The sequence below is a fragment of the Nanorana parkeri genome, unplaced genomic scaffold, assembly GCF_000935625.1.
Source record: "Nanorana parkeri isolate BGI_ZX_2015 unplaced genomic scaffold, ASM93562v1 scaffold72, whole genome shotgun sequence".
NCBI classification, from domain to species: Eukaryota; Metazoa; Chordata; class Amphibia; order Anura; family Dicroglossidae; genus Nanorana; species Nanorana parkeri.
Window position 1 is genome coordinate 549,905 of NW_017306340.1, and position 14,928 is coordinate 564,832.

General features: G+C 42.8%; 1 protein-coding gene across 6 annotated transcripts in view; it reads left to right on the forward strand.

Annotated features, from left to right (window-relative positions):
• Positions 1-14,928, forward strand: part of PPP4R3B (protein phosphatase 4 regulatory subunit 3B) — a 39,496-nt gene that overhangs the window by 16,155 nt on the left and 8,413 nt on the right. For 2 of the 6 annotated variants that reach the window (XM_018576646.1, XM_018576647.1), the window contains exons 4-12: positions 2,542-3,165; positions 7,389-7,466; positions 7,604-7,720; positions 9,064-9,180; positions 10,771-10,920; positions 11,713-11,815; positions 12,434-12,475; positions 13,440-13,598; positions 14,479-14,648. In XM_018576646.1, coding sequence (XP_018432148.1) covers positions 2,542-3,165; positions 7,389-7,466; positions 7,604-7,720; positions 9,064-9,180; positions 10,771-10,920; positions 11,713-11,815; positions 12,434-12,475; positions 13,440-13,598; positions 14,479-14,648 — 1,560 coding nt within the window. The remainder of the gene's footprint in view (positions 1-2,541; positions 3,166-7,388; positions 7,467-7,603; positions 7,721-9,063; positions 9,181-10,770; positions 10,921-11,712; positions 11,816-12,433; positions 12,476-13,439; positions 13,599-14,478; positions 14,649-14,928) is intronic. The other 4 variants (XM_018576648.1, XM_018576649.1, XM_018576650.1 and 1 more) reach the window with 3 other exon arrangements.

The window sequence follows — 14,928 nt, forward strand, 5'->3', positions numbered from 1 at the left end:
CTGATGAGAGTGCAGCAGAGAACAATGGCACTGGAAGTTATCTGCTCACAAGATTTTTGGCAGGATCAACACTTATTGCACTTATCAAACAAATATAACTAAGCACTTTCAATGGTATCTTTAACCCCTTCATGACAGACCTTTTTCATTTTTTGCACCCGTGTTATATTCCACATTTTAGGCCTGAAAATTACTTAAAACCCCCAGGGGGAAAATGTTAATGCTTCCAGTGGGGCTACCCCAGCACTACAAGGGTTACCTGCTCATTTATGTCTATGTGCTAAAAAAAAAAAAAAGTTATACTCACCCGATCCTTGGAGATGGCTTGTTCTTAGACCAGACCCTAGAGCCTCCCTCCCCGTCCTTGTCATCAGGTTCTATAAAAGTGTATAGACATGAGAAAGCTGAGGAACATCTCATCTGTGTAGTGGAGGAGGAGACACTCTTTAGTTACCAGAGAAGCAGGGAGTCAGCTCTGCATTTCAGGCGAGTGTAACTATTTAGTTTTAGCACGTAGACAAAAATGAGCACTTAACCTTTGCAATGATGGGGTAGTCCCACTTAAAGGGTTAATAACATTTTCCTCCAGAGTTCAACAAACCAAAAAAGAGCAAATATGAGAAGTTAATTGTTGGGGTTTAAAACCACTTTCGGTCCACACAAGTGACTGAATTGAAGGAACTAGTAATCCCCCAATGATCAGTTTTAAAATATAGAAAGGTTTAATATTTTGTAGGCCAGGCATGATAAAATGAAACCTTTCCACACGTGCAATGCATCTGAACTGCAAAAGTGAACTTACACTTTAAATTGTATGCACAATACTGGATAATGAACAGAATGTCCCATGAAGATCTGCACAGTAAGGCAAAGCGGGTCACCGAGGAGTGACGCTTGAGTGTGACGATAAAACCTAGAACTGAACGGGGCTGTTTACCAGTTGTTAGGGTGTGGGGCTGTGTACATGTCACTGCATAATGTTCTTCCTGATGTTTAGCTTGGTTGCCTTGATAACATCTGATTAGGAAGGTGGATTTTTACAACCTGTTTAACCACTTAAAGTACACGTGTAGTTATTATGCAGGATTAGAAGGGTCGTGCTCATAAGAGCTTACAATCTAAAAGGGAGGGGCAGGTGATACAATAGATAGTAACTATGTGGAGAAAGTAAGAGTTCAGTGGTTAGGTTGAGGCAGGATGGGTTTTCAGGGATCGCCTAAAGACATATATTTTCTCGTGTTTACAGACCATCCCATAAAAATCTCTGCCCCGCTGGCAGTATATGTCCCCAGGCTTGCGTATACCAACTCAGCACTGAACAGGTTTTTTTGTTTGTTTTTTTTTTCCACTATATAAAGGAAAGACTTTTTTTGGGGGGGGCGATAGTTTTTCTTTCTATAAAAAAACAAAATAGAAATCCCAGTACAGTATAGGACCCCCAAAAATGACCCATTGCAATGAGGTATTGAGGTGCTTTGTTCTTAAAATTCTCCTAAAACACAGTGCTTCGTAATGGTGCACTAGATACAGCGCATCTTTAAAGTCTTGGTCATACACAGAGGGAGAAGGTGAAGGGGTTAATGAGCAGGGTACATACACGAAGTTTAATGTGCAGGATAAGGGAGGTGAAGGGTTAACATACTGTATGCAGGATGGATATTAGATGTACTGGAGGAGAATAAAAGGGTATAAATGATTCAAAACAGAGGTAGTGAAGGGGGGCGGTTAAGGAAACGAGGGGGAGGGCTCTCCAATGTAAACAGTAGTACACTTATATTTGATATCCCTGTGATTGGTCGTCATAGTGATCACAAAGTATAGAGCCAATCAGATTGACTCTGTACAGCCTGAAATCTGAGTCGTCCAATGACAAGTCAGCTCGTAGGTATTAACGGGTGCACTGGCTACTGAAACGTTATTTGTGCGATTTTATATTTCTAAGCTTTAGTTGTATATCCTGCTCCATGGAGGAGCATTGGGCCACAGTAAGAGACTTCCACTGTTGACGGTTCCCAGCTTTTTATTTGACCTGCAGCTAGGTCATGTTCACGTCAACAGCCATGATATCATTATATAACCAGGAGCCTCTGGGTCTGCCTTTCCTGCTCTGTCCTTGGGGATTCCAGGCATGTGCTTGTCTACAGATTTCATTTGCGCCCTTCGTAAGGTATATCCAATCTCCATTTACACTCTTGGATCTAGGCTGCAACCAGTCTTTGGTGACACCACAAGAGAAAGTCCTTATTAGGGATGCAGTTTTGTGCCCACCGGGCTTAAATTATGTATCACGGGCAATGATTAGCGAGAACCTGGACTTTGTGGTTTCCACATTTAGTGGAAATGTCCATTACTTTGCCGTTAATAAACATGGCGGTAGACAAGTGTTTAACTGAAAAATGGGTTAATTACCGTATATACTCGAGTATAAGCCGAGATTTTCAGCAGCATTGTTTTCAATGTATATAAGACCAGTACAGATTTAGATCTGTATACATATGTATGATGAATATGACGTGACCAGGTTTTCATTTTTATTTCTAGGTTCAAGGGAAAGACCCTTCCGTGGAAGTCACACAAGACCCCATTGATGAGTCGGAAGAGGAGCGCTTCGAGGAGATGCCTGAAACTAGCAGCTTGATTGATCTTCCTAATTGTGAAGTTGATAAACTTGAAGAGATCGCCGACCTTGTTACCTCAGTCCTATCATCACCAATCCGTAGGGAAAAGCTAGCGCTAGCCTTGGAGAACGAGGGCTACATCAAAAAGTTGTTGCAGCTTTTCCAAACCTGTGAAAACTTGGATAACCCAGAAGGCTTGCACCATTTATATGAGATTATTCGAGGAATTCTGTTTCTCAATAAAGCAACTCTGTTTGAGGTGATGTTTTCGGACGAGTGCATAATGGATGTTGTGGGGTGCCTGGAGTACGACCCAGCCTTGGCTCAGCCAAAAAGACATCGAGAGTTTTTGACTAAAACGGCAAAGTTTAAAGAAGTAATCCCCATAACAGACTCTGAACTTAGGCAAAAGATCCACCAAACGTACAGGGTACAGTACATTCAAGATGTCATCTTGCCCACGCCATCTGTATTTGAAGACAATTTTCTGTCTACACTCACGTCTTTCATTTTCTTCAACAAAGTGGAGATTGTCAGCATGTTGCAGGTACGTATTACTCATCCCAAACCTTTTCCTATGTCTTTGATTGCGGGGTCTGTAAAGGCTCTCCTGTAGGCACTTGTTCTACTTCCGTATAGTATGATGTACATTATAATATGTTCTTGCTTTTCCTCTTTATACATGGCTCTTTTTATTTCTGCAGATAAAATAATACAAACGCCTTCTTGTGATGATTAATAGCATGGCTTTACCCACAATTCCAGTTTCTGCTCTTACCCTGACCACGTGACATAACACCATTTTGTTAAAGCATATTTACGTGGTTACCATAGCTCTACCCATCATCCAAAATTAGGACCCGTGTGGCCATTCTAGCTCTGCTTGTCATAGCTGAGCAGGATAGAATCAAGAAAATACATTTGGTCCTGACACCTGCTTGTTCCTGGGCACTGAACCGGCAAGGAGCGAAGCAATTAAAATTGCAGTGGCCCCAGAGCGAGTATCTGTAAATAAAGAGTGTTGCCTTCATGTTTTTAGAATGGAGGCAAGCTGGTCCTGACATCAACTGCATAACTGCAGTGAAGAATGGGGAGTACACATGCTTTGGAAATCTTAAGGTAGACCTGACATTGGAGATGTATGGGGGTTGCCATTGCTGACTTCAGAAAATGTATGTCAAGGCAGAATAAAAAAAAATTACATCTCTTCAATACATGCAGACGTCCCCAAGTTTTCTCCCTTCAGACTTAACTTCACATAGAGGAACTGAGGGGCCAGAAATAATGGGTATCCCAACCTTCCTCTGTATTTTCATCTGTGGATTCCTAAGCATATGGTGTCAGCCCTGCCTACTTACAGCAACACAGCCCTTTCCTCATCCCCCACTCCTTCCCCTTTATCTCCGTAACCTACTTGAACACAGAAAGTTATCCGCTCAGAAGATTTCAGGCACCATCAACAGGGTGTATTGTTTTGCGTGTGTTGAACAGATGAAAAAAAAATGTTTTAAAAGAATAGTTCTCTCTCAAAATGTAAAAAAAAAAAATTAATTTACCCGCCATCACCTTCCCCGGCCGCTGCTACACCTAATGTCTAGTCCCCACCAGCAAGTCTTGGGGTCCGTACAGCAGACTTCCCAATCCGGCAGTATGGAATGTTAGTAATGCTCACAGATGTGGAGAGCTCATTGGTCAGCATGGTAATGAGAAGAGCTTCTTCCGGGACCTTATCACTGTGGCCTGAGCTTTTATTGGACATCTCAGACCACAGACACACTGTACAGAACTGGTGTGTATATTCTCTCCTGTGCAATAATCCCTCCCATCTCCCACTGTATGTGACCTGTACATTCAACCCTTCATCACCTTTCTCTGTGTGTCACATATATGAAGATGGGGTGCCGTATCTAGCAGAGCACTGGAAAATGTCCTGGGAATGAAGGGGTGTTACAGGCTGGTACTCAAAGGGTTATCCAGAAAAATCTCATCACTGCGTATTTATCTAATTCTCAATGGCCGGTATCATCCATCACATTCTTGTTTGTGTAGTAATTAGGGATTCACCATACCGTTTTATCGGTTTTGAGTACTGCTAGTTTTATTGCCGATACAAAGTACCGATACTGGTACTTCTGCTAGCATGGAGGCGGCTTCCCAAGAAATCGGGAAGCCGGGTGGCGTGTCATTACCTGATTGACTGGGAAGCCGTCTCCATGCTGTTTGGTAGTCTCGATGCTGATTAGTTGGTAGGCCGACTTCCCGGCCAATCAGCATTGAGCTGGCCAAATAGCATGGAGCTGGCTTCCTGACGATCAGGAAGTCGGGCGGTGGGTAATAACTCCTGATTGGCCGGGAAGCCAGCTCCATGCTATCCTAGAAATGATCCATTTGTGGGGAACACGTGACTTCTATACTAGAAGGTCAACATGCGCAGGGAAATCTGGTTACATGCTGACTGCATCTGAATGTGATCCTCCCCTGATCCAGAGAAAGCCGTTTCCTACCAGCGGAAAAAGATCTCTGGCATAGTTGCAGCTTTTATGTTGTAGACATTCATCGGCCTGTCACATGCCCGTGTAATTGGTGCATTTTCTGCTGTCATCAAGACTTTGTAAAATCAAACATACAAGGGCTTGGGGGAGCGATGTGTAAAGGTTGTTTTTTGGGGACGGCTGGAATTACTACAAAAATGCTTGTTCCCTGGTGGGTGCCAAACTGATGCGGTGTCTTCAGTACTTTTTAGCCGCTGCCCTAGGAAAGCCATATACCGTATTTTTTGCTCCATAAGACACACTCCCCCCCCCCCCCAAAAAAAGTAGGGGGAAAATGTGCCTGCGTCTTATGGAGCGAATCCCGACGCCCGAGACATGCAGTTTCGGGCGCCGGGCGAGTAGTAGGAGCCACTGCTCGTTTAATACGAGTGATCTAATGAGATCACTCGTATTAAAACCGAGCAGCCACGATCGAGATCACCATAGAGCAGACGAAGAACGGACTTTCTTCGTCTGCTCTGTGTGATCACTGAGACAGGTGGCGATGTAATCACAGCGCCACCTGTCTCAGCGGTCAACTGCAGCTTCTGTCATAGAAGCTGTGACAGACAGGTGGCGATGTAATCACAGCGCCACCTGTCTCAGCGGTCAACTGCAGCTTCTGTCATAAGGCGCGCTGGACCTCCCTGCGTCCTATGGTCCGGTGTGTCTTATGGACCGCAAAATACGGTACTTGGAAAAATTAAACAGTCAATTTTGAAGATGTAAATGTCAACCTTGGAGATGGTTAGTGGAAGGTATCTGCATCAAAGTTGTGAAGGTTGGGGGGGAGAGGTTAAGGGGATATGGAGTTGAGGGGTACAGTGCGTTAATCGAACAGTCCCGTGTGATTATCGCACTGTACCATGCAATTGCACCTACTACGCGTTCTGGTGTGCGAGGTGCGTTGCATTGCCATTCATTTGAATGGTAATTAATTTGCATGGCACCCCAAACGCACCTCCCGCCCACAGTTCCATCACCCGCACAGTACCACAATGCCGTGTGCTCCATTGCAGTGTGACTTGGGTCATGACTTAATGACCAATTACAAATGTGGGTTACACAGGTTGCGAACCCCTGTTTTAGATGCAATGAGTGCCCTTTTCTGACCCTTTACATCTTGGCAAAGCAGCACCCTATGAGCTTTATCCTCAGGTTTATTTATGGTTTTATATACATTGCAAGCAATGTTTGTTGCATAGTTTATGTAAAAGTCTGAAAAGGCCAATCTTTAGAAAAACTTTTTGGCGGTTTTACTGTTTAGTACTGCGTTTTCTATACAGAAGTCGCTGATGGGTTTTTAGATGTCTTTTGGGTATCTTCAGTGAGGTGTCTAGAGATCTAGAACACCTTTTTGCAGTATTACAGGCCGGGTTGTTTTACCAAGTCATTACATTACACTGACTTCTTCATAGATGAGCAGAAGCCTGCCGGCTTCATCTAGAACTGGCTGCTTCATGCTGGAAGTCTTCACAGAACAGCTTGGGAAGTGTGTGTGGGTGTAGACGATGGGAAGAAATGAGGCTGAGGATGGAATAGTGTAAAGTAGCATGATATAGAAACCCTGTGTCTGTGGAGCATTAGCCATTTTTGAAGTGGCGTACCAGCCCTGCATCATTTTTTACAGCCACCAGTTGTGGCATGCAGGGAGTAGTCTGCGCTGGGCTGCGTTGTTGCATTTAATGCCCATCTGACACATACCGACTTCCATGTTGCACACATTTGAAAAGTTTTTTTTATTTCTTTTTTTTCTGCATCCGAACAGTAGGATGATGTTCAGAAGTTCTTGTTATCAGTCAGTTTAGCAGTTATTTCAAGGAAAGCTTACAGGTGAATTATCTGTGGGGTGTAATGACCCATTGGGTTGCTCTCATTCATCCTGCACTATAACTGTACCCACTGCACAGGCTGGAAGGAAGCTGACTACCTTTTCGAAGGTGTCGCATGTTCTCGAATCCCAGAAGGCTACAATATGAAGTACATTTGCAGAACTTAGACAGGATGTGTTTAAATAGGATTACTTTGAGTTATACACCAGTTCTTGGAGATCTTCCAGCCCAAGTATGGAAACATTGTGTATATGTTTTGTGGGTTGCATAAACTAGAAATCCTCACTTGTATTATAGATATTGCATTTTGTCCGTGCACTCCTTCACCTTTTTTATATTGGTTTATTGAGCTCCTATCTGTGATTTTCTTGCCAGTAATCTAATGACTGCCGTATATATCTACACAGGAAGATGAAAAGTTCTTGTCGGAAGTCTTTGCACAGTTGACCGATGAAGCCACGGATGATGAAAAGCGGCGCGAGTTGGTAAGCAGAAGAGGCCATGACTAGGGCGCTTCCTTGCAGTACATCAGAGGGCAAAGTGTTGTACAGTTTCTTGTTACTGAAGCTGCCAAATTGGCGCCTGATATTCACTGCCGGTATTTTGCTCTTTTCTTTCCAAGGTCAGCTTCTTCAAAGAATTCTGTGCGTTTTCGCAGACATTGCAGCCTCAAAATAGAGATGCTTTCTTCAAAACGTTGGCAAACCTCGGAATACTTCCGGCATTAGAAATTGTCATGGTAAGTACTTGGAACTACTTTTATTATTTTCGTATTCTATTTCACAATTATTCACAGTTGTTGCTGCGTGTATAGAACTGTCAGGATGTTTCTTAAAGAACAAGGGTGTGTGTGTGTTTTTGGGTTGTTTTTTTAAATGGTTAAATACTTGAAATGGAAACTAACTCTCCCAAACCTGGGAAATGCATACCAGGCATATGATGCACAAATTACGTTTAAGCAGAATCTTCACTAACCTGCTGCACTTGGCACAGCTCCCTCCCTCCTTTCATGCCCCCTTATTGATCCTTCAGGTGGGCTTTAAATGATGCTAAACTCAGTGCTTAAGTCTTAAAAATGCATTCAAGTACATTAACTATTAATAATGCTGGACCTTATTTGTGTATAACTCGGCTGTAGATCCTCAAATCATCTCTGAATTGGTGCTGACACTGTCCTTCCTTCTGCAGGGTGTATACTTTTCTTCCCCATGGTCCCTATGCATGTTGTAAAGTATCCACCATTCCAAGCTCGCTCCTGTGATGGACTACAACTTCAATACAAGTTAATGAATTAAACGTGAGATTGTAGTCCATCATGGGAGTGAGCTTGGAGCAGTTGCTACTTTACAACACACACAGAGACCATGGGGAACAAAAGTAGCCACCATCCAGAAGGAAGGACAGTGTCCGCACCAATTCAGGGATGATTTGATGACATACAGCCGAGTTATATACTGATGAGCTACATTTTTGTTAATCTTAAAAAATGCATTTATGTAGCCTATTATTTAATTCCTGAGTTTAGGGTCACTTCAGGAAAGGATTTGCTATGTTATATGTAAACCTTTACAAAAGTTAATTGTGCCAAAACAGCAGCTTTAAAATGAGTTTTAGCCTGGAGTGAAAAACATAAAATTTTAAATAAATGATTTTATAGCATTACTATTAGTGCTGCTCAGTAGGTGAGGCCCTAGTACATGTATATGCGTTGCCTATGATATGATTTGAAATGATGTTATTGTAGACATCCCCTCTCTTTACACTGATCTCTACAATGGAGACCAGGATAACAGCCTCTTCAGTGGGCTCAAAGCACCCTAACCGCTTCTCATGCAGGAGGTGAGAGATTCAAATTAGAGGTTTCATGGCCTGAAATACTTTAGAGTGTATTTCCACTTTTGCAGTCTAATTGGGATAACATTGACTTTATATTTGTTACATGTTCATTGTCAGCTAAAAAGGTGCTATTTTGACATTTATTTTAAGCTTCTGCTTGTGCAGTTTTGCAATGAAGTCTCTAACTATAACCCCAGCTGTATTCTGTCTCTGCATATAACTTGGTCATGTCTGCTGTTCTTTTAGGGTATGGACGATTTACAAGTTAGAGCGGCCGCTACAGATATATTTTCTTATCTGGTAGAGTTTAGTCCTTCCATGGTTCGAGAGTTTGTAATGCAAGAAGCCCAGCAGAGTGATGATGTAAGTACAACAAATGGGGACAATTTCATGTCATTATATTTGACTTTGTCTAAAGCTGGTCACAAATGCTGTAGTTGTAGGAACTACTAGTTTTACATTGTATTGTACAGAGATCTCAGTCTGTGGAGTCTCTAGATTTGCATAAGATCCAATTACTGGAGGGGGTTGTATGAAACTGAATGAGTTGAAAGATGTATCATTGGGTTTAACTGATTACAATTTGTGTGCATCCATTTGATAGACTTGGATGGTAGCACACATTTCTGTACAGATAAACCAAGTCTAAAACTGTCCCTGCACGCCATGACATTTCTGTACAGATAAACTGAAGCCTAAAGCTGGCCATACACCTATAGATTATCTGCAGATTTTCTATGGTCAGATGGAAAACGTGCAACAGATTCCTCCATCTACTCTACACTGTGTGGATGGAGGAATCTCCCACTGGGCCAAGCTTCAGTATCTTGCTAGTCGGCCCCGCTGGCTCTTAAAATACCTGAACAATCTGGTTGCAGGCATTGTTCAGGTATTTTAAGAGCCAGCGGGGACAACTAGCAAGATACTGAAGCTTGGCCCAGTGGGAGATTCCTCCATCCACACAGTTTAGTGTAGATGGAGGAATCTGTTGCACTTTTTCCATCTGACCATAGGAAATCTGCAGATCTATAGGTGTATGACAAGCTTTGGGGCAGCCGCACAGCTGATGGTGTGCATGTGCATGTACTGTGTCGATGTGCTCGATGGAGCCACGTTGCACTGTTTTTTTTATTGTTAATATTTATTGAAATGTCACAAGTGGCATTTTATTAAGTTCTATGAGCACACCACTGAGCAATGCAGTTGTTCTGCATCTTACTGTGATGTGCTTCTCCTACAAGCACTGTGAACTGTTCCCACCCATGGCAAGGCATATTTCCTTGTCTTGCTTTCGGGCTGCGCTTGAAAAAATGTCCAGCACAGCCCGAATGTGTATGGTGTGAACTGGCCCTAAAACTGTCCTATTTGTAACTTTTATATTAGCTCTTATGTGTGCTTTGGTTTTACCTGCTTCAACTCAAATAATAGCTGGCTTAGGAAGAGTTGTGTCAGCAGGATTTTACAGATTTGTGGGCAGACCTGGTAATGTCTTTGTGGATTCCATAGTGGCACAGAAATTCATTGTCCTGTCTGAATGGACTGCCGGCTCAATCTTAAAGCTGGCCATACAACGGTAAGATTTTGTTGGAAAAAAGATTTCCAGAATGCTCGGTTGCTTGTATAGATGAGAATTTATGTATCCAGATCCGTAGGAAAATCTGCCAGTGTATGGCCAGCTTATGAATGGACTATGAACATGAATCCATTCCAGAGGACGGTAGCAGGCCTAGGGCCCAGATTTGTCAAGCTTTCTCTCCAGAGTCCCACGTCCCAGAATACACATGGTTATCTAAGAACTATTGTATGTCTTTAGGAGTATTTATACCGTTTGGATTTATTTAGCACGTTAGGAATGTGTACATCAAATGTACATCAAATGTGCAGCTAAGAATGCAATGTATGTTTCATGTGTAATGATTTTCTGTCCTTTTTTCTGTGTTTTGCATGTCGCAGGACATTCTTTTAATTAACGTTGTAATTGAGCAAATGATTTGTGATACGGACCCGGAGCTTGGAGGAGCGGTTCAATTAATGGGACTCCTGAGGACCTTGATAGACCCAGAAAACATGTTAGCAACAGCTAATGTAAGAACCTGCAAATGGGTAAAAGCATCTTTTTTTTTTTTCTTTTGTTTCCAAGTGCACAAAATATACTTTTCTGGAGCTGGGTTTGTTTTTGTGCACATTTTTTATGTTCTATTAAGCTTTGGTTTGATTTGCTGCCTTAAAGCGAAGCTAAAGAACAAAAATACAAAGGTTTGGCAGCAGCGACATGCAGAGTCTCTGCTACCAAAAAAAGTCTTCCCCATTCCTAGCAGTTTCTTTTATGCACTTTACACACATGGCTTGTTCCCAACATCTGTAAGATGGCGGAAGCCATGTTGGGTCCTGGGATGATGTAACCCCAGTGCACATGAGCAGGAGTTAAATAATCAAGAGGTGCCCAATGGCAGAGCCAAGCAATGTTATACCTAGAAGACAGGCAGAGTATGACAGCAAGGGAACGTTAAGGAGGATTGTGGTTGTTGCTTCACAGGAGGGGACTGTAGGAGGTTTGTTTACTATGATGTGTATAATGACACAATGTGGCATCCCACTCAGAGGTGGTGAAGTTCTGCTCTAAAGTAAACCTGTTCGGAGAGAAACATCAGGGCTAGTTTCCTTATATTCTACCGACACACAAGTTCATTAGTCTGAGTGAATAGAAAGTATGGAGGACAACTCCTGAACTCCATACTTGTTCTGCAGCATTGAATCAAAGTAGATGCAATATGGTCAGCATGATAGCCAAGCATTTCCACAAGGAAAGATCAGTGGCAGCCTTTTTGTTTCTTATGACTGAGTTTTACGTCATTTGTATGTAAATTGCTGCTTGTTTCATTTTTCTTTCAACAGAAAACTGAGAAGAGCGAGTTCCTAAATTTCTTCTACAACCATTGTATGCAAGTCCTCACTGCACCCCTCCTGGCCAATACATCTGAGGATAAGCCAGAGAAAGGTAAGGCGTCAGTTACTGAATACATACACTGAGGGGAATTTATCAAAATCTGGAGCAGCTGTGCATGACAACCAATCAGCTTCTGTGTTTCATTTTCAAAACTTAACAAACTGAAGAGAGAAGCTGATAGTTTCCCATGGAAACTGCTCCAGATGTTGTCTGCTCCAGTCTGGATAAATTCACCTCACTGTGTATTGCAGTGTATAGGTGTTTAGTCGTCGGACTAAAGCTGGCCGTACACAGTTTGAATATTGAAGGAGCCGGGTGGGAAACAGTCGGGAGAACAGCGACTTCAGCCAATTAACTGCAGTCACTGTTGGGGTATTCTGACAGCTGCTGGTTGCCAGTGCTGTTTAGTGTGAATGGGGGAGTTGAGTGATTTTACTTGATTGTTAACCAGATAATTCTTTGTGTATGGCCAACGTAAGAGTCGCATTCTCAGTTCTGAGCATAGTGTTTAGAGGGGTATTGTGAGAGTTCACAGCAGCTTGTTACGGGCCTGAATGGTTTAAGTATACGGTGAATAGACCTTTAAACTTAAAATAGATTCTGTGAATTGTTTGCTTTGTCCTTTTACACAATGATTGAAATAAGTATCTTTTCTGTCTTCTTTTTCAGGAGACACTGCTGTCACGTCGAAGGGTAGCACAATTTGTCCAGGTAGGTGCTGTGCATCTGTAGAACAGATTAGTTTAGTCTAAGTGTTCTTGTTTCAGTGTAGTGTACTTGTGTAATGTCGGTAGACTGTGGTGCCTTTTCTCTCAAGTTTATAAACGACGACTAATTCTAAACTAGGATCTGCAGTCACAAGCATGTGTAGTTGCTGTAAAATAAATGAACAAAGACTGTGAGGAATGATTCCAGGTCTTGGCAGAGCTGGGACAATTACATGTCTAAATGGGTAGGTGAAGAAAAGCACCACTGTGCCTATATTGAGCAAGTCTTAGGATCCGTTCACACAGGGCTGTGGCTGGGGCTTCCTGCGGCAAGTCTTAGGATCCGTTCACACAGGGCTGTAGGCTGGGGATTCCTTCGGCAAGTCTTAGGATCCGTTCACACAGGGCTGTAGGCTGGGGATTCCTTCAGCAAGTCTTAGGATCCGTTCACACAGGGCTTTAGGCTGGGGATTCCTGCGGCAAGTCCTGGGATCCGTTCACACAGGGCTTTAGGCTGGGGATTCCTGCGGCAAGTCTTAGGATCCGTTCACACACGGCTGTGGCTGGGGATTCCTGCGGCAAGTCTTAGGATCCGTTCACACAGGGCTTCAGGCTGTGGCTGGGGATTCCTGCGGCAAGAACATACAGATTCTTCTGGCATAAATTGCAGGTGTGTCCATACTGATGCTGCCGCTGTGCCTGATGAAGTTAATGACGGGCTGCCAGTGGCTGCATCTGTTAGCGGCAGTCCACATGTAATTGTACATGGAACGATTACCTTTCGGTTCGGGAGAGGAGATTGTTCCTGGACGCAGTCTGTCTGCACCCTGGGACAATCCCCTAAGATTCTATGGGTTCTTGCTGAAGTGCCCAGCCTCCTCATGTGACTGAAGCCTCAATGTAAAAAAGAGAACTGGAACATATTTATTCTTTTATTTACTGACGTCAAACGTTTTTTTGTTTTGCAGATAACTATCAGACGGCCCAGCTGCTTGCATTGATTTTGGAGTTACTGACATTTTGTGTGGAACACCATACTTACCACATCAAAAACTACATCATGAACAAGGACCTGCTCAGAAGAGTGTTAATACTGATGAACTCCAAACATACCTTTTTAGCTCTCTGTAAGTTCGATACATCCTCCTTTTTTTTCTCTCTCCATTCCTCCAACAGAGGTTTGAAGTGCCTTGTTGATATAGCAATCTGATAGTAAGTTGGCTGAACTCCAGACTGATGTAAAAGACACAGATCATGCAAATTGGTGTTCATACATTAAATATATAACATGTTTTACAAGCACAAGCATCTCTATTTGACTTGGTATCAGCCTTTTGCAGCAGAGCTCAGAGTGGGGGAGGCAGAAACCACACAGGGAGCAAGTGAGTTGTGCTAACCAGGAACATGCCGATAGGAGTAGCAAGAAGAGTGACAGATGAGCTGATTGGTTTGCTGCTTTTACATTTTACTGTCAAGTAACTAAGGTTAGGGGAAAGACCTGTAGAAGGGAAAAATAAGGTTTCTTCCCTTACCAGACACGGCTGTGCCATGTAAATCTCAGAACTGGATGGACAGAAATACAACTCCTTTGGCAAGTGAACCAGCTCTCATGTATGTAATTCTTCTGTGTGTTGTTGGTCTGGAGTTCAGGCCCATTTTCTGCTGCCCACGTGTGGTAAGATCCACATGGCTTTAAAACAGAACTGCACACAATACCTATTAATGGTCTTGAGGGGCTTTTTTTGCTACACACAACTGTTGAGCGGTTGAACTTGTCTTTCACCATAAATGTTCTCCGTATTTCCCTGTGTGCAGTAAGGGGCGGTTGATGCACCATGCTTTGTCCTCCCATTGGACTTTCCTTTGGAATATATTATGGCATCTGTCAAACACCAGAGCAAGGAGAAGTGATTCCATCATATGTCAGGTTTTTGATAATCTTCTGTGGTTTGTCTGTTACAGCATTTATTTTAGCTTTTTTCTTTTTGTCTATTTTCCCCCCCATAGGCGCCTTACGTTTTATGAGGCGGATAATTGGTTTGAAAGATGAATTCTACAACCGTTACATCATAAAGGGAAACCTTTTTGAGCCAGTAATTAATGCCCTTCTGGACAATGGTACTAGATACAACCTGCTGAACTCTGCTATAATAGAACTATTTGAGTTTATCAGAGTGGTGAGTATTCTAGAATCCTTCAAGCCAATATTTCTTCCAAAATGACTTTGTTCAAACGAATACGATTATACAAGTGATGTAATTGATTTGTTTCAAACCCATTTTCTGCTGCCCGTGTGTGGGGTAAAATCCACATTTGAGTGCTGCCCCCATTTCACTGTGTGCCATATTGTGGTAGCCGGGCAGCAGCGCTCTCTAGGACACACAATGTGCATTGAAGGGTAAGTTCACTTTCTCAAGTAATTTGGGAAAATGAATTGCCTGCACAAATTGTCCCCCC